Source organism: Agelaius tricolor, unplaced genomic scaffold (genome assembly GCF_023055355.1).
Source record: "Agelaius tricolor isolate 1412-34295 unplaced genomic scaffold, bAgeTri1.0.p SCAF_5, whole genome shotgun sequence".
In the NCBI taxonomy this organism is placed as follows: domain Eukaryota; kingdom Metazoa; phylum Chordata; class Aves; order Passeriformes; family Icteridae; genus Agelaius; species Agelaius tricolor.
In genome coordinates this window covers 26627731-26647884 of record NW_027269265.1, presented here as the reverse complement: position 1 = coordinate 26647884, position 20154 = coordinate 26627731, and the positions used below count along the sequence as shown (strand labels likewise).

Sequence of the window (20154 nt, the reverse complement as noted above, 5' to 3'; positions counted from 1 at the left end):
GTTTAGGAGTGCTGGCAGAGGCTACAAATAAATGTACACACATAGATAAAAGAAAAAAAGTGTGTTGACTAGCTCTGTGTTTTTTTAAGTTTCACTAATTTTATGGATGAGCAGCACCAAAAATCTGAATGTGGTGAGAACACAGGATAATATGATGGCATTTCTTAGAAGCCCCGGAGATAAAAAACACCTGCTTGATTTCTTTTTCCAGTAAGGCTTCTTATAAGGCTGTGTGGCATGAATGGGGATTTTGAGGACGTGAAAACAGCAAAATTTAGTTGTGGTCTCCATAGTCCTAATTTGATGTCAGTGAAGTAGCAGATTACTTTGGAGGCATAAGACTGATCTTGAAGAGATGGGAAATGAAAACATAGGTGCTAAAACAGCCTGGAGACACATCACAGATCTGCAGAAGCAGGTAGAGTCTGAAAAAATGAGCTGGCTGCTTCTCAATCTGCTTGAGATGCTAGAAAATTTGTGGGTGATCAACACTGCAGAAAACCTCTGGTGCTAAGGGATAACTCACTCACTAAAATTTAGGGCCAGAGCTAAGTATGCAACACATGAGAAATTGACTTTAAGACTGATGCTCCAGCCTTGGAAGGTGACCTGTCCTTTGTCATTACAAGGTGGGCCAGAGGTGCTCCTTTGCTTTCCCACAGAGAGTAAAATAAAACAAACAACCTGATGGTAGGGAAGACATGATCCTCCTTCCTGAGGCAGCTTTGGTGGTCTGTGCACAGCCCAGGCTCACACCTTGGGTGTGTGAGCAATGTGCCAGCCTTTCCCCACTGCGGCCGGCCGCGCTCACAGGGCTCTCAGCTGCCAGCGCCAATGAATGAGATCCCAGGATTAGCCTCAGAGCTTCCCTGCATCCTCCCACCGGCAGCGCGGGGTACTAATCGCTGAGAATTGGGAGAGCCCTGTAGGGCATCCTTCTAATAGTTTTTCTAGTTCTTCCACTGATGTCCTTATACATCTTTTATGATTTCGATAGTGATGCTATGTTCCCCAGGCACTTTCCTTCTGTCTTACTCTCTGCCCGCTTTTTTTTTTTTTTTGTAAATACGGGGAGGGGGGGGTGGGGAGAAGGGGCTACCTTAAACTTGCCCTTCAGTCCTAGCAAAACCTTTCAGAAAAGACATTTCCCTTATCCATTCTTCCAACCATGAGTACATGTCAAGGAATGGTAAAGATGGAAAATATTTGAGTACTTTCATATAAGTTGTAAGGGTCTTTTTCCTGACTTCATGTTCTATTTAGAGCTTTTTCTTCAAAACAGATGAACAGACACTTCTTTTGGATTTAAAATTAAATTTGGAATATTTTCTTTAAACTGCACTCGTTGCTTTTACAAAGGAATGAAAACAAAATGCAGCACGTGACATCATTTGAAAGAGAAAATTATGTTATCTTATATAGTTCTAGAAATAAACTGTATTTTTTTAACTGTGGCTCTTCCCTAATGTGCACTGCTGATAAATAGTAAAAAGAAATTTTTTCCTAACTATATATTTCTCTCATATTATACATATATAAATTCTTCTGGGAATAACTTGAGCAATATAACTTGAGATAGGAGGTAGCTGATATATGTGAGGTATTAATACAAAAAATATTTTCACTGCTTGTATGTTATAAAGCTCTTGGAATATTACAGACAACAAAAGTATAGGTCAGTTAAAGAATCTCCTTATCCCTGTTCTGCCCATATTTTTTTTTCCTGCAGGTCCATTTTCTCTTGTTTTCTTCTCATCTGTTATTTTCATTTTCCTTCTCATCTTTCATTCTCTATTATACAGGGCACCTTTTGAGGAGCTTCTTCTGCTTCCCACTGACAACGCATACTGGCAGCAGCAACCGAAGCCTCAGTCAGTGAACACTTGTAGAGATGGTGAGTTGTAAAATAATAAATCGAATATTTAATACTTAGACAGAAGATGTGGACTTTATCTACACTTAATGGGTGGGGAGGCTGATTACTCATTCATAGCTACACCACTTGTGAATGATGAGGTCACCCCTATCTCAGGAAGATAAATGCCATATCCTGTTATGACATATTCCTTTTATATAAAATTAGTTCAATTTTCTCACTAGTGAGGAATCAGTATAACTAAAAAAAAATCACTTCAAGATAAAGGCATTTTTCTACTGTAATTCATTATATATCCTATTTTCATTTTATTTCTGTTCTGTTTTGTTCTATCTTATCCTGTTCTATGTATACTATTTTACTCTCCACCTAAATGATATCTGACTAAAGTGAAGCAAAAATTAGATGATACAATGAAGCTTTGTAGCATTCTCTCTCATACCTGTCACAGGCTCCTTCCAACAACAGATAATGAAAATTCAAAGTCAAACCATTTAACTTTAAGTAAATGGAAATGAATTTCCAGAGAAGAGATATTTTTTCACCTGTGAAAGGAACAGTAGTATACCGACAATGCGAATAAAGATATAATATATAATTGTGATAGAGAGGTATATGAAAAGCATAAATATTAAATGTTATTGCATTACATATTGTCATGTGGTTTTAATTTTTATTTTTGCTATGTTTTTGCCTGAGAGGAAGGTCTACTGCACATAGAAACAGCAGTACTCTATTAAAATATTTCTTTGCTTAATCAATACTAAAGCAACTTGCAGCATATCTTGCAATAGTATATGGTATTGAGACAAAAACTATGTCACTTGGACACCAGAAGCTGTCAATAATTTGACCAAAATGAGAAATAAAGTAAATTAAAAATATTGGGGTTTATTCTCATCTCATTTATTCTAGCATGCTGCAGCAAATTAAGTTAAATCCATCATGGTATGTTGTCGCACTGGTGAAATATGTGGCAAATTGGGTCCACACTATTTAATATGGCACAGAGCATATGCTTGATGATGGATATTTTCATTGGTGTATAAAGTAAGTCTCAGAAATTCCTACTGGATTTTACCATTGTGATTAATTTGGGGGGAACAAAAGATACAAACAATCAAAATGGAGTTTTCTTCAAATATGAGAAAATGTTTTTTATTTGGTGTCTTTTAAGAGCTACGGCAAAGAAAATGATTCTGTATTCTAGACATTCACAAACCCACCTTTGAATCCTGCTTGTCTTCTAACATATAGAACTATTTGTCAGTACTTCCAGGGACTTAGTGGGTCTACTTGTGCAAGCAAAGTTATCAGGACTGAACTTTTAGTTACATTAACACTTAAGATATTAATCAATACTCATAAAAGATCTTATTAAATATCGAGAGATCCTGGCTCTGCCTACATGGATGAAAAGCAGTGACTTTCAAGACTAAGCAGAAGCAAGCTTGGCTAAAGGCAGGCTCTCCACCCTGGCTGTCTCTTTGAAATGTGAAAATCTGCTCAGAGTTGCCAATGTAGAGCAAAGAGTGACAATCAATGGATGGGCACTTCGGCATGATTACATCCACTCTACTGCCTGGCCATACATTGACAGACAAAACTACTGTAATGGAGTGATCATTTGGAAAATGGCTACTGCCCACATTTAAATTCCTTTCAGTGTTATTCCATAGCCAATTAGAGTGGTAGCCCAGCCTATATTCATGCCAGTCTTGTACTATAATGTAAGAAAAAGGAAAGGAGCAGCTCAGAAGTCTTTAATTATTCCTCCAGCCATTTATTGACCTGCTCTCTAAAGGCCATATAGGGGCCTTCATCTGCATGCAAAATTCCTATTGACATCACTGGGAGGGCCACAGGCAGATGGAGAGTACTTTGTAAACCTTACATCTTAAATATGTCATAGGAGAAAGGCACAGAATTTGCAGTCCTTTAAAAAAGTGAGCAGCTTTATCTAATATTGGTCTTTAAACATGGAGTTTGAATAACAGTTTTCCTAGCAATAACAACCCCCCTCTTCTCTGCAAGCTATCTAACCTACACGTTTCTGTAAAGTCTTCATATTTAACACTCAAACAATTGATGTCCCTATAGTATAAACAGGATAGATAATGAATATAAGTGGGATAGAAAATTAATCCTACTTGCGAGGAAAGAGAGTCATAATTCACTTAGGCTTCTCAGCTCTTACGTTATGAGGTCTTCAGCTAACTCATGGGATCCATTCCACATCCCACAGATGCTCATTATGAATTCTTTTTATGTGCAACATGTGGGGACTAACCAGTTTCATATCTCCTGGTATTAGCTGCAATCCAAAGCATTTTGTATTAAAACAGAATGCAAACACAGATGCTATTTAATACAAAGGATTTGAATGCAGTCTCTGTTTTAACATAAAGTTGGTGTGTCTTAATTTGCTTTGAAACAGCAATGGGAAGAAAAGTCAAGATGAGGGGATATTTTTAGATTAGGAGCCAGGCTTTGACTCTAAAAGGCACACAGTTGCATGGAAAAAGGGGAGACTGGCCCAGGTGACTGCTTTGATTCACAGAAGGTTGCAATGCCTTTGGAGCGAGGGGACAGTCTGGGATCTCTGCTCATTTTTAGGACGCTGCCATAGCCTTTCCAACACTACACACATTCTGGAGTACTACTACCTGCGTTCTGTCCCATGCAGCTCCTCTTGGTATGAGCCTCGGTTTCCTCAGAAACAAGTTAGCAGCACGGCTGCTGTTTGGGTAAGGTGCAGTAACGCAGCGTGTTACTTTCTGCTCTAGCTGTCCACTCACTGGGCTGGCGCAGAGTCCAGCTCTCCACAAGCTCCACGCTTTTTAGCTCCAGCAATCATCAGCTTGGGGCTCCAGGTCCGTGGTTTCAGAGGCGCCCCCAGAAGTGAGGCGATCTGGTGGGACCATCCCGCAGGAGGGAGTTTTTCTGCCGTTCCCCTGTTGCCTCTGACTGGGCACAGCTGCTGGGCTCTCTGCGGGACGGGATCCTCGCCCCTCGTCTCCCGCTGCAGCTGCGGGAGGAGGGAGCAGCCCGCGCTGCACTCGCCGAGCACCATGGCGAGGAGGGCTCGGCTCTCCGCGTCCCCTCCACCGAGGCTGCCCACCCCAAGGCCGAAGCGAGGCGAGGCAGCCACCTGGGCAAAACCGAGGAGGGTCCGCCGCCGACCCGCGCTAACGCCCAACTTTCCGCGCTTCCTTCCCGCGCCCGCCCCGCGCAGCACCGCGGCCGGGCACGCTCGGCGGCGGCGGCCCCGACCGGGCAGGGGCGCGGTCCCGGCGGGCTGCTGGAGCCGCGCAGCGCCGTGTCCAGGGATAAGCACTTGGCGGAGGTGGATGAGGGCAAGCCCGCCCGAGCGAGGCGGGGGCTGCGCGCAGCGCCGGGTGGCACAAAGGGAGTTGCGGCCCCGGGCCCCTCCGCCGCCGCTGCCGGTGCGGTGCGTGCCGCGCCCCGGGGCGAGCTCTGCCGGGGGGCTCTGCGCAGCGCTCGGCCCTATAATTGATATGTTGAAGCAGCAATAGGGATCAGTGCGTGCATAGACAGCACACACCTTACAAGTTTGACTCGCAATAACATTGCTGCACACTAGGAGGGGAGGAGAGTCAGCTCCCTAGAATAAGGAACAAACTCTGCCTTTGCACAAAAGCGGCGCATTTCCTCGCTTGTGAAAACCGTCCCTTCATAGAGAGAAAGAAAAGAGACGGAGGGGGGCTGCGGGGTGCCTCTAGGAGAGCAAAAGCAAGTTACCAAGAGCGAGAACTTGTGCTGCAACAATCCTCCACTCTTCCTCTTCTCCTCAGGACTCTGGGAGCAGGGATATTCCTCCCCTTCCCTCCCGCCTTCTAACCCCCCCCCGGCCCCCCCGCACAGTTGGCGCTAGCCCAGACTGTGGTCAGCCGCCTTTATTATTACTTCATTGAGACAGAGAAATCCTCTAAGACTTGCATTTTGGGTGGAGGGTGGGGGGTGGAGGAACGAGAAGGAGGAGGGAAAAAAGGCAACATTTGCTGCTCATCATTTTCACTGCACCGCTAAAGTAATTGCGCCCCCCTCTCTCCTCCCCGTCCCTCCTCAGCTTGGATTTTTCGCCTATATCTACAGCTCCAGTAGTATTCGACATACCTTTTTTTTTTTTCTTTTTTTTTTTTTTTGGTAGCTCTGATATTCCACTTCTCTTCCCAAATTTTCACGCGTTGCATGTTTGCAATTCGGTAAATTTCTGCCCCCCCTCCCCTTTACCCCTAGCCCCCCCAAACTCCTCAATCTCAGCCCAGCCGCTCACATCAAAGCGCCCGTCCTCACTCACAGTGGCCGCCACTCACTAATGGGATTGCAGTGTGCCTGGCTCTGCTGCTGCAGCCGCCGGAGGGAGAGTCGCTGCTGCTGCACCTCTTCGCCGACACTCGCCGGGTGCTGAGCCGCGGGGATGATCAGGATCTTCCCGGATTTCAGCGTGCAGGTGACGGCGGCGGCGGCCGGCGGGGCGGCCGGGGGGGTGCCGGCGGCGCCGGGCATGGGGCGAGCCGGCGCCGCGGCCAACGGCAACCCGCAAAACGTCCAGGGCATCACCTCCTACCAACAACGGTGAGCACCGAGTGGGAGAGGGGTGTGCGGCTCTTCCTGAGGCTCCCTCACTTGCTTTTTCTTTGTGCTTTTGTGTTTCTTTGTTTTCCTTTTTTTTTTTTTTTTTTTTTTTTTATCTCTCCTTTCTGTTTGTTTCGGGGTGGGGGGAGAGCTTGGTTGAAGGGGAGGGTGTATTTTTCTTTTTTTTTTTTTACTTTTAAAAAATACAGCATCTTTTAAAATGCACTGAGAAGTAAACACAATCTCCTAGTTTTGTCCTGGATGAGCTGTAAAGCAACAATAGGAAAAAAAAAAAGAAAGAAAAAAAAAGTGAGACCCCGGCATCTTAGCTTGGCTGCTGCAAAGTTTGGGATCCCGTCCGCTCATCCTTTCTAAAGAGGAATTTCTCAATGTCAATGCCTTGTGCAAATCCCAGTGTGTGGCAGCCAGGGGGATAATTGATCATGGTATGCTGATTGATAATTTTCTTTCAACCAAGAATGAGTACAATTTTCACTTGGGGTTGCACACTTGCAATTCCACATTGTAGTTTTAACAGTTTTAGCATGTCACCTGTTACTACAGGGAAATAGAGCCGAAACTCTAAGTATACTCAGCACTGTTATTTTTTTTCATCTTAAATGCATTCTAATGCAAATGCAGGAAATTCACAGAGAGCGCCTTTAGGAAGCAAAGCGTAGAAAGTTGGCAGTAAGTCATAATGAAGTTTAAAGACATTCCCCATTTGCCCTAACAATTCATCGATATATGCTGATACTAACATGAAGCTTAATTAATTACCTGACATTTCTTTATGTTTCTAAACCTGAAGTCTGAATCTGTTAGTTAGCTTTAACATAAGCTTATACTCGTAGCCGAATCCTCAAAAAAAAAAAAAGTAGACTACAACAGATCTACTGAAATCGGAACAAAACGTTTACATTTCTCTAAAAAGGGCACTGCCTCGAGTATCTTGCTTTCCACTACTGCATTAAATTAAATATCGAGAAAAAATGCTGTATAATCTTAAACGTCCTAACTAAACATCCCTATGATGTAAAAGAGAAAAAAATAGGAAGCTTCAGCATAATAATTCAAACTTAATTAGTTTAGGAGCCAGATTTAGATAACTGACCATTGCCTACTCGGTCGTTCAGCAACTTTTGTGTTGCTTCCCATAGTTTTGATGCCTGTGATAGAAAACGTTTGATGGTAACTTTTGTAGGCTTTATCAAATGAGAGTTAATAGGGAGCTGATACTCCTGAAATAAAACTAAGGAGGAGTCTTGTTTTGCTCAAGCAAACACCAAATCCTTCATATAAAAAAAAAAAAAAAAAAAAAGAAAAATAATTTTAAAAAATCTCGAACGTGAGAGTTATAAAGAACAGATTAAAGTTTCTTTCTTTTTATGGATTCTGTATGATTTTTGTCACTTATGAAATATTTAAATTACAATGGAAACTGACGGACACTTTAACGAGGAAGTACAGACAGCAATCACAATAGTTTAGTCTGTGAAGTGGGGAAGTCAAGGGTCAGAAATGTCAGATTGGCTTTTAGACAAATGAAAGAGACCTCTGGAGACTTTAAGTTAAACAGAATTAGGTAGACAAGGCAGCATACAATTTTTTTAGTCCTTCGCGTTTAATAGTTTGGTTCTATCAGTCTGTAATCAGGAAGAAGTTATAAAAGCAATACTTCTCTGACAAACTACTAACACCTCTAATCCAAACAGTGCTTAATAGATATTCAAGTACTTTTACTACCACGAATCCAGACCACTCTGGATGCCTCGCACACTAACCTACGAGAGGAAACATTTATGCACATCTTCCAAATTTTCACTTTATATTATGGATGAAACAGCATGGTTTACGTCGGACGGTTTTTCTCCGCGCTTTCTCAGAACGCTTAAAATACGGCAGACACGACACCTCCTTACTCTATTGCCACAGCCAAGGAGACACCTGTTAACTTCTTTTTTTTTTTTTTTTTTTACCCCCCATTTCGGAGGCGAGCAGACAGGACTGCCGGCCGGGAGCGGCATCTGCTACTTTGTGTAGCCAGCCGGCCCCCCCGCAGCCCCGGTGCCCACCTTGCCGCCGCGGCGCCTCCCGCCGCCCGGAGCGCAGCGGAGCGCGGCCCTGCCCGCCCGGAGCGCAGCGCGGAGCGCGGCCCTGCCCGCCCGGAGCGCAGCGCGGAGCGCGGCCCGGTCCCGCGGCTCTCGAGGCCCGGCAGCCGCGCACGTGGGCGGCGGTGGCCCCGAACCGCGGCCGCGCCCCCGGCCGTGCCCCGTGCCCGCCGCCCCGCGCCGAGTGACGCCGGCCCGGTTGCCTCCTGCGGAAAGAAATCCCCCGGCCCCCGGTGCGCGGACGGCGCCCCGCAGCCAAACTTCCAGGTGTTCCGCTAACTTCTTCCCCTTGGCTCTGCCCTGCGGCTCGCACACGCTCTTGGCCCCCAGCCTTCTCCCCTCCCCCCAGCAAAACTTTTGGAGTAGTGGCGGAAACGTTTCTCGTGAATAAATGCGGCCGACCTTCGGGGCTTGCCCCTTTCCCCAAGGAAGCCCGTTGGATTTTCCCAGGGAGCAGGATCAGGCCCGGGCATTTGTACTTCCAGGAGAGCAGCAGACAGCCACAAAGTTACCTTGGAGATAAGAAGCTTTTAGCGAACGAGTAATTTCTTCTATAAGGGCCAGCAGGGCTAGCACCAGGTCCTCCCGGTGTCCTGGAAGGAACGATAAAGGTAGCGGTTTCTTTTCCCCGCTCCTTTACTTCATTATTAGTTTCATGATCTCCAATAAAACCGCGTGAAGTGCTACACCCTTTGCCAACAAAGAGGGTTATCACTTTAAGTTCACATTTCCAGCATTACCCCTTTTTGTCTCGCTGGTACCCGATGCCCACTCTCAGGACGTGCGGGCGCGTTCTCGGAGGTGTCTGGGGGATGCGCGGGTTTCCCCCGGCCCGGCCCGTCCGGGCTGGCTCCGGGCACACCCGCGTACGGCCCCGAGGGTCGCAGGGCCCTCGCATCCCCCGGCCCGCTGCTCCCACCCGAGCCCGTCCTCCACCGTGGAAGCCCACGGGTGACACGCTGCCTGTGCCCGGTGTGTTCCCGCCGCGCCTCTGCGCCCGCGGTGTTGAAGAGACAGTCCCTGCCTCCCCCTGCTCCTCTTCGCTGCTGGAGCCCAGACTCCAGAGGAAGAAAGTGTGCGAAACTGCAACTGAGTGGCGTTGTTGCGCCGGCAGCAGAGGCTGTGTCCCCTGCACGCAGAGCGGGAGCGGAGCTGGGAAAGCAGCTGGAAAATGCCCAGAAATACTTTCACAGCGGTCAAGCCCGGAGATCCCTGACACCCCTCCTTCCCTCCCCCGCCCCCGCCCCGCCAGCCCGATGGCCTGGCACCCCGCATAGCCCGGCCCGCGGGCGCGGGGGTGTGTGTGCGAGTGTGCGAGAGAGTGCGTGTGCGTGCGTGTGTGTGCGAGAGAGAGAGAGAGAGAGTGTGTGTGTGTGTGTGCGTGTGCGTGTGCCGCACCTGCCGGGCGATGCCAGCGGCCGGGCTGCCCGCCGGGGCTGCGCCGCGGCTAGCTCTTCCCGCCGCCGCCGCCGGCCGCCGCCGCTGCCTGCGCTGGGCATGTCTCTGGGGCCGGCGGGGCCCCGGCTCCCTCCGCTCCTCGGCTTATGGACGGCGGCAGCGGCAGCAGCAGCGCTAGCAAGCAAGCGAGCAAGCAACCTGCACCAGGACTGCGCGGAGGAGTGGGAGCCCGCGATGCTTTGGCCTCAGTACTTTTCCTTAGCCTGTCTGGCTAACCGGGGCCATTGCTGCCGCCGCTGCTGCTGCTAGACACACAACACACACCAACATCAGGAGGGGGAAAAGTAAGGGAGAGAGGAGAAAAAAAAAAAAAATTCCAGGAAGATGGCGCCCACCAAGCCAAGCTTTCAGCAGGATCCTTCCAGGCGAGAACGGTAACACTTTCTCTTTATTGAACCTGCAGCAGCAGCAGCAGCAGCAGCAGCAGCAGCCGCCGCAGCAGCGCCGGGCCGGGCCAAGCCGCCGGCGCCGGGGGCCGGGGCTGGCTGCCATGCCGGGGTGGGGGGACCTGCCGCCGGCACCCGCTGCTCGCACAGCCGGGCACCCTGAGTTCCTCCTAGTGCGCGCCGCCAGCCGCACGCACACACGCACACACACACGCACACACACAAGCACACACACACACGCACACACACTCAGAACAAGCCGCGCAGCAGCGGCCCCGCTCCGGTGGCCGCACCGCCGCGGTGCCGGAGCCGGTGCTTGGCGGGGCGCGTTGTGGAGCGGGCGCGCGTGTGTGAGTGTGTGTGTGAGTGTGTGTGTCTGTGTGTGCGTGTGTGTGTGCGCGGGGCCGGGAGGCCCCCCCGGCGGCCCCCGCCGCTCGGCGGCCCTGGGGCGCCGCGCCAGGCCCGGCGTTCCGGGCGGAGGGGCCGGCCCCGCCGGTGCGGTTCAAGCGCGGCTAGGCCGGAGCGGGGGGGGCGCCGCCAGCTGCGCCCGCGGGGCTGCCCGGGCCGGCCCCCGCCCCGCCGCCGTGCCGGGCGCGGGTGCCCGCGGCCCCCGGGTGGGCAGAGCGGAGCCGCGCGCGGGCGGGCGGGCGGGCAGGGAGGCGGTGCGCGGGGTCCGGGGAGGGAGGCGGGGGGGATCGCGCTGCCCCCCCGCTTGGTTCCCGGCCCGCCGCCTGCCCCATGTACTTTTGTTGGGAGAGAGTGCTTGTGATTAATGTGCTCTGCTGGTGACACGAATTGCCCGTAGCGGATTTGTTCTAGTAAAGTGAATCTTTCTAGAAGTGACTGGTAGGAGACAAGAGTACAAGTTCATGTGATGTTACTTTGTGATTCTTACAAAAGTATTCAAAGCTCCATTGCTACACTGCGACGAGATATATGCCCAGAAGAAGAGCAGCCAGAGGGTTTGGGGTGGGCTCTTTCCCTCCCGCCCCCTTTAGCGTTACAAGTGAACTTGAGTGAGAGGGGTGAGGAAGGTTCCTGGCTAGTTGGAAAAATGAAAATTACCATTTAGATAGCCTTTAAAAGTAGCTGGATCATGTGTTAGTCGGTGTATATTTCACAGCACAAATAAGTCTGAAAAATATTTAAACAAAAGTACTTCAGCCTTTATATCATACTTGCATGTTTTAGAATGATCAGCGTTTGTAGTACAGCTTCCAAACCCCACAGATTTTGTCTAAGTAGCTGTACCATTTTTCCTAAGAAAGCAGACTGCGTGGTATAAAAAACCTATATATCTCATATTCACCACTGAAGTGTTAGTGTGCTTGTCTTAGATGCATTAGTGTTAACTGTTGCATTTTGACAAGGCTATGTTGATATGTAGCAAAATTAGGAGATACACGTAATGGGAAAACAGTGCACCCTCAGATGTCAATGACTTAACTACAGATTTTCATTTTCAACTATAAACATTTTTTTTTAATCTTCCTTCCAGTGGCTGCAAAGGTGTTTCTACTGTGTTAATAACACTTAAAGCAGCAGGTTTTTCTCCTGCAGAATTCTTTGTTGGAAAAACAATTCATATGAATAAGTCCTGTTCCCCCACAACAAACAATTCTGCTGTCTTCTTTCTGAGAATGTTACTATATTAGCGCTAAGTGTATTTGCCAGGATAGCTTCAGTAATCTCTCCAGCAGAAGCATATTTGTGTGCCATTTTGGGAATTTCTCTGAGATAGGAATCTTGAAGATAGAATTAATTTCTAGGGGAAACTTCATAGCCTGTGCATGAGTGCTTTCTTTATCACCTGTCTCCATTTGGCATTCGGAGAAGGTAAATCAAAGTGCGCGATTTGTTATTCTGCTCCACTTGAGAGCTGAACTAAATAACACTTGGTCTGGAATTCTGATTGAAGTTGTAGGAGGATATACTGTATTTAATTTAATGCCCTTTAATAGCATCTTCTTGTTCAGCTCTGATGCTGTCATTTTAAAGGTTGGATCGGAGTAGTTTTTCCCTGTAGGGAGTGGGAGGTGTAATCATTTCAGGGAAAAAGGTAGTCTAAATTCCTAGAACACTAATAGCCCCAAACTTGGCCTAGTGTCCAAGAAGTTGTTTTTTTGCCCTTAGGGTTCACTTTGTTATCACTCTGTACAGTGTTCTGGATAGTTTAGCTTTAAGTATTGCAGCAGAAATTGATGACATTTTTTGTAGCAAAAATAATGTTAGTCTGTTTTTTCCTTAAAGTTTTGGAGAAAATGGATCAATGCTTCAATAACAGATACTGATGTACATTTTATTAAAAGTTGTGTAATGTGCTCATGAAGTCTTGCGCGTAACTATTTTAGCTGTCTTTGTACACATTCTTTCATCTGTGGGAACGAAGATGTTTGAAATACAGGAGCATATCATTTACTGAAAGGGTTTTGCAGTCTCTTAGCTACTGCTTCAGTAAACTAGTTCTCAGTATTAAGAATCCTCTAAATTAACTTTGTGTACATTGTTTTTTCAGTCTTCACTACCACAGGTATTTAGATTGATTGTGTTACATTTTTTCAAGGAAAAAGTTGTGCTTACAAAACAGATGGAAAAAGTAGTAGTCTCTGATGTAAACAGGCACTTGAACAGTTTTGAAACTTTTTTCACCTGTTTAGGATCTTAAAAGGATATATGAAAAGTTACACACTTACATTTGTTTGATTTTCTTTTAAACTGTGAGTGTTAGCAAATTTTACAGTTACAGCAACAGTTTAGTTTTTTCAACACCCAAGAAAATGAAATAGACAGAAGTGCCATGCATATGATATGCCAGCATTGATTTGTATAGCGTATCATAATATTAGAGTGTTATTGGTTTAAAGTGAAAGAGAAAAAACCGTTATTTTGGCACTTTTTCTAGAGCATGAGCTTAAACATAGCAGTGATAAATGATGATATGCATTGTCTAACACTTGCTTTTATATAAATAGCTCCAGAAGATTGCTTAAATGATAATCGAAAATATGAAATAGGGTGGCCTTCATATCACAAGGCCAAGGGTCTACAAATGGAAAAACTGAAATAATGAAATATTTCCAAGGCAACAGACTGTCAACAAGAACAGTAATGCATGGGCATATCATAGAGCTACCAGAGAGGATATTAGATCTTATAGCTCTAGAGCCAGGAGTTATAATGACCTTTATTAAATAGAGCCCTCCCACATTACAACAATCTTTCTGATTTCTGATTTATGGATTAGCAGTCATACTACTCTTCATAATTTGAAACATTCTCCCACCATATTTGATTTGCTGCATTTTTCTCCACTGGAATCATACATTATTTAGAGCTTACATGAGAGTATTGATCAACAAAACTTATATCAGGTATTTTCAGTAACTAATGGGATTCTGAATAACAAGGTTTTGTCTGCAGCACAGTTTTTGCATTCTTTACATACATACAGCACAACTGTTTTTTTCTTACAAACTATATCCAGTTAGCTTTTTTTTTAACAATTTGATGGCATTATATTCTAATGCTATACTATAAGTGACAAATAATTAGAGAATTTTGTTAACAGATTAGTACAACACTTAGAGCCATAGGCGTTTTTAAGAGAATATGAGAATCTATTGTCTGTACCTATCTCTTTTTATTAGCATCTCATCTTGAATTTCAGAGTCTAATATACTGGCAATTTCAAATCACATTTGTTTGAAACTTGGCACACAAGTTGCCAGCCCAGATGGGAATTTTACTGCAAGAGTGATGTAAAACAGTTGTTGAAAATTGACATTCTAGGTGTTAGTTTCATCACCATACTTCCTAAAAAGTAAAGAGTGTTTAATTTTTTTTTGCTTCATAAAATGATCTTTATAACAATATCCTCTTTACTGGAAAATGTATTCTACGATAAGAATTTTGAATAACTGATACTGATCATGAAAACTAACTGTTACCATTTTATTAACATTTTTGGAATGATTCTTCTCCCACTGAGGTCAGTAGAATTAAGCCATTTAATCAATGTGGCAAAAGTTCATTTGTTAGCAATTAAGTAACTGTTTACTGTTATGAAACCATTTCCTGAAATCTCATCTCATGTGAATAAACCTTACATTCAGCTATTCCATCAGATCAATTTTATATTATTATCAGCCGCAGCTCTTGCAGGTATGAAAGCACCTTGGGTTTTCAGCATAGTCACGTCAGCATAGTCATAGCATATTTTATAATGAATCAAACAAACTTGTTCTGCAGGATGTAACCCTGGAAATCTGTTTACATATCCTTAACATAGGATATTTTTAAGGTACATAGCAAAGACTGCATTTTCATCCCAGTCATTTGTTTCTTTGGTCTGTTTGCTTATGCCTAATGTTTGGCTTTTTTTTTTTTTTTTTTTTTTAAGAAGCTGCCAAAGATTTAAGGCCATGAGATGAAATGTTTTGAAAATGCATTTCAAAAGAATTAAATTTTTTCAGAATAGGCAATTTCTTTCTATGTAATATTTATAAGGCTGCTGTATGTTATCTTTAACATACAAAATCCCATTACTGTGAATGAGGTGTGCGACTTTTTGTTTAATAGGACTTTGCATAATAAGGATAATTTGTAATAATATTGTATTTTGCTGCATAAGAAGATGTGCCATAGTAAGAGTATAATAGTTGCTGCCACGTCTTATATGACTAGAGCATTGTTCTGTGACTAGCTCAAGCAGTGGTTTTGCAATACACAAAGTCCTAGTCAGATGAATAGGACCGTTGTGCCATTCATTTGAACAGGACTTTGAGTAGTACAAATATTCGTTAATTTTGTATGCCACAGAAGTATATTACACAGGACAAAGAAGGTACAGTAAGGGTAGGATAGTATTTGTGTCTCTAACTTGGCAGAACTGGACCCTGTCTTTGGGAGAATATTAAGTTCAAGTTGTACCTTAATCTTTAGAAAAGTCCCAAATGCAATTATGTACACAATTAAAGTATACTACAGAGAATCACAAGCAAGGATAAAAGTATTTTTAACATATAATTTAATAGATGTGAATTTTTCCTCAGAGAGATAGCAATGACAAATATACTTAGTGAGAGGAGGAGTGAACTTTGCCTCTGTGTGTTATTGTAAAATGCGAAAGTCTCGAGATTGTCAAGTAAAAGCAGAGTGATTCTCAAGGAGATCCTGATCTCAGCCTGCTGCAGCTAGATACTGAGAGTTATGCCAGCCCTTACCCAGCACTACATGCAGCCAGGCACATTAAAGAACAAGTGATATGTTACAAAGAATTTGAAACAGATTACTGAAAGCAGAGTTGTGAAGATTTTCTTACTAAGGCTATTTTCCCAGACTTTTAATGTTGCATTTTGGACTTTCACTGTTCTGTCATGTTCTGTCATTTGTCTGTTCTGGGGAACTTCTCATTGATGTCAGCCAATGTCTGAAGAAGACTTTAATATTAATACTGAGTATTTCTGTAGATATACTTCTTTATTTGGCTTTGCATGCTTCGAAAGGTCTGAAAACACTGTTCTACATGCTTTACTGATGAGATAGTTACACACAAAAAATTCTTGAGAACTAGCAGAAGTGGCAAAAGATGTCAATGTTAGCATTAGGAATAAAATTCCACCCCCCATTTTGACTGTGTATTCAAAGATTACATTGCCTTCATTAGTGGGATTTACATTTCTTTTACAGGCAAAACCTCCACTGAAATAAAGTGCTTTCAGAGAATGGCTTGATTGCAATTTAAAATTAGCTGTTAGCTTGATATATAATAGAAGTTCAACACTTATGTTAAATAATTTAAGTGGAAAAGTACTGTTCCATTACCTGCAGGCATGTTAGGTTTACATATGTATCTAGTGAACTTAGGGGATATAGTCAGAATAATATGTATGTATGTAATCTACTATAATGTCCCAGGGGCTTGGATTTTCTGAGGAGCCTGTTGGATTTAGGCATTCAACACATACTACATTTTAGTGAAATATAGGTACCTAAATTCTATAAGCTCCCTTTAAAATACTTGCCTGGGAATTTTGTCTCCAACAGAAATTTAGAACAGGCTTCATTAGACATTACATTGTTTTAAGCTGAATTTTATTGTGTAGTGAATAGTCTTTGAACAGTCATTTTGGATGAAACTCTAAAGGGTTATAGTTTTGCTGAAATTTAGGCACAGAACTGTGTATTTATATATCAGAACTCTGTATTTACATATTAGAATAGGGGGCGGGGATGGGGGATATTCTTTCCCTCTTGCTTAAATGCCATGTTTGAAAGTCATGTGCAAATTCACATTTACAATCAGTTTACTCACAACCTAGGCTTATATGAGTTAGGTGCCAAAGCTGTAGTTCATTTAGCAAAAGTATAATGTACCAAATTCTAGAAAAATATTTGTTAAAAAGCTGTTTTTTTCTTGGAGATGATGGGAAGCAGAATTTTTTACTTTGTGGGAAAAAAATGTAAGTGGGCAGTTTTCACAGGTCAAGGTTGAGGTCAGTAGAAAGAACTGAGTGACTGAATCTGTACAGTGCTGGCAGCAGGATTTAAAAAGGGAAAAAGTATTGAAAAAAAAAGGAGAATAGCTGCCAGTGGTACATATCCTTCAACCTTCACAGCTGAAAAAAAAGTAGCTGATTTTATTTGTCTGACTATAGTTAGATGTAGGATTGGCATGTTTGCTTCACCTTTGCATAAATTGCTAACAGTATGGACAGGAGGTTCTCAAAAAGAACTGCATTTTAAAAAACAAACCTGGTTTCTCTTGCTAAGTAACAAACAGAAGATGAACATGAAAAGAAAAACAAATACTTTGGGCTAGTTTATCTATTCATTCCTTCTGAGCTGCTGTTCAGTTTTACAACAAAACTTGTATTTCTTGGGAAAAATCAAAAGTGCAGTAATTTTTTCCATTGGCTGAATGAGCTAGATAAATGGTACTCAAGTAGTTGTTTGCAGAATCCAAGTAGTTTACTAAAGTATCTTAATTAATTGGATGTTCACTTTACTAGTGAGGTTTCCTGTTTGTAGGCAGGGCTCTGTAACAAGAACATATATTTGATGCATAAATGATACATAGGGTTTCAGAAGGCCTATATTTATTCAAGATCTATTTTTACTAAACAACTGTTTCAGATTAACAAACAACAGGAAATAAATGGAGGTGACAGAAAATAGACTTCAGATGAGAAGCATGATAGAAAAGATACAGCTGATTCCGGATCTATCAAACATATATGCTGTTTCTTTTATCAATCACTCTATTTACGCTCAAATTTCCTAGCTAAGAGATGCTGTCTTTCCTTTTAGTCATTTTTTTCTATCATGATTTTCCTCTTCATTCCTTTTAAATAGGAAGAAAAATGCTTCTCTACAGAACTGCACTTTTAAAACTGATATTCCATGCTTTTTAAGAGTAGTATTTCAATTTTTTTTGGTATCACTTTCAAAAACCAGAACAGGAGACTGCAGGATGTAGCAAACATTGCAAATCTCCTTTACTTTCCCCCCAGATTATTTGACATACTGAATGTCTATCTTTAGGAGCAGCCAGTATTTAGATTATGGATTTAGAATTCCTTTAGGAGTGATTTTTTTAAAAAAATGTTTATTATGATGCTACTGCAAAAAAAAAAAAAAAAGAGAGATTGAAGTTCTATTCATGACTTGTTTCTTGTGGAAATTATAATTTATTGCAATATTTGTTTAATTCAAATAGGAAAAAAGTCCAAAGTGATTAAGGGAAAAAATGTGTTTTAACTGACTGAAAATAGAAAGTTACTTTGCCTGAAAAGCTAAATTAGAGTCCTTCAATATTTATTCTGGTTCTTACTAATTATGAGGAAAATTTTAAAGGATTTTCCACTGACTTATATACGTGTATACTGAAAAGTGCAGGCATATGTTGTATATTAGATACAGAATATGTATTTCCTTGAAAGGAAATAATTTTAGTTGCACATCTTCAGCAAGCTATGTCTTACTTTATCTAAAGTTAAATGTGAATACATGTACTGGAATGGAGATTTTCTTTCCCTCTAATGCTGTGAGCGAAAAGTAGGCTCATCTTTTTTTTTTTTTTTTCTTTTTTTCCCCCTTTTTTTTCCTCCTCATTTTTATTGTTCTGTGTAAATGTAATTTGTTAATCCTGTGAAATTTGTCATAGATAAATTTGCTTGGATTATCTTGTCACCACCGTATCTGCATTCTTTTGTTCATTGCTTATTCATAATTTAACAGTCTGGCAGTGAGCCTTTTTGGGATGCTCACAAAAGATATATGACCTCTACCAGCTGCTACTATAACCTGCAGAATGCACAGCAAGACATTAGAAACGTGAGGATTCCTCTACTGATTAAAGTGCTCTTCATTTAAACAGTCTGTTCATAAGAATCTCAGGAATCTTTGTGGATAGCAATCTTGATTTTTCCTTTCTCACAAAATTTTTTCTAACATTTTCTTCTGAAGGGAAAACTAACATTGAATCTTAAGATGGTGATGCTTAGCTCTCAGATGGACTAATGGAAATTAAATCCCTCATTATATATGCCTGTGTATACATAAGTGTGTGTGTGTATTTACACATTTTCATACCTGTACCAGGCTCTATCTATGCATGTGTACATATATGTGTATTTCCTGCAGTTTTAGAGTGGAAGAAATTAGTGCCCATATGTGCTATTTTAAAACTGACTCTCATCTATTAGGATATTTTTTAGCACATATTACTATGCAGTACTAATTTACAGAAGAGTTATCCAATTTAACCCTGCTTTAGCCCTAGTGTCTTACAGGCCCTATTGTGTAAATATTCAACATTATACAGTACATGAAAGACATTAAATATAATGTTACTTGAAGTGTAACAACATTTTAGATTTTCATTATTCTCCTGGCTCAGTTTAGCATATAAATTTTACCCTTTTTCACTTATTTTTTCTTCTTATCTGCAGATCAGCTTGTGAGTAATGGCTAGTTTTTACCCCCTTTGTGCTGGCACATGATTATAGTTCAAAATAATTCATTGCTAATCCATGCAGTATTGGTTCATCTCCATCACTTTGTTTTGTGATTAGAGCCTCAGGCCTGTAAGAACATCCTTCTGCACAGTTTTCTATCCTGATTTTCTTTGACTGCATCCCATTTTTTAAGTAGTTCTATCATTACTGCTCACCTACCAATCCTATTTAATTTTTAAAAATGTATCAGTTAAAAGAAATTAATATTTTGTGGGGTTATTTTTCCAGGGTTTATGAAAAATATTTGTTTTCCACTGCAGTAAGTTTCCAACAGTGGTGTGTATAGGTCTTGGTTCATCTCGGCTGATGATGGAAATCTGACTTGAGTTTCTCATTTTTCCTTAGCAGTCTGAATTTCCTCTCTACTTACTTACATTAGGTGCCTCAAGAAGTCCAGAATCTTAAAAGGAAACACTGTTTCTTTCTTGAAACAGACTACAATAGAATAGAAATTACTGTCTTGTCATTTTCAACACAACATTTCAAGCAGAGCTTGGTGTTAAATAAAGCTGACATAGGAACTTTTAAAATATATAGGGCATGATCCTCCTCTGATCACTGTGGTTGAAGTTTCTGTTTATTGGGTCAGATATGAACTGATGTGACATTAGGACTGGGCTTATGTGATATAATGATACTGTACTTTGATCAGATTTACATTGAATATTTCCAGATTTTGAAGATAATCCATAATTTTATTTTACATC

The 20154-nt window shown here is 42.6% G+C and overlaps 1 protein-coding gene and 1 long non-coding RNA gene across 5 annotated transcripts in view; one reads left to right on the top strand and one right to left on the bottom strand.

Moving 5' to 3' along the window:
- LOC139589977 (uncharacterized) overlaps positions 1–6333 on the bottom strand; it is a 95672-nt gene extending 89339 nt beyond the window's left edge. The window contains exon 1 of the long non-coding RNA XR_011679173.1: positions 6214–6333. This is a non-coding gene — a long non-coding RNA (uncharacterized lncRNA). The remainder of the gene's footprint in view (positions 1–6213) is intronic.
- Positions 5783–20154, top strand: part of NPAS3 (neuronal PAS domain protein 3) — a 593897-nt gene continuing 579525 nt past the window's right edge. For 2 of the 4 annotated variants that reach the window (XM_071426926.1, XM_071426925.1), the window contains exon 1: positions 9783–10418. In XM_071426926.1, the coding sequence (XP_071283027.1) occupies positions 10369–10418 (50 nt within the window). In that variant the 5' untranslated portion in view covers positions 9783–10368. Of the gene's footprint in view, positions 6476–9782; positions 10419–20154 lie in introns of those variants that run through there. The other 2 variants (XM_071426922.1, XM_071426923.1) reach the window with 2 other exon arrangements.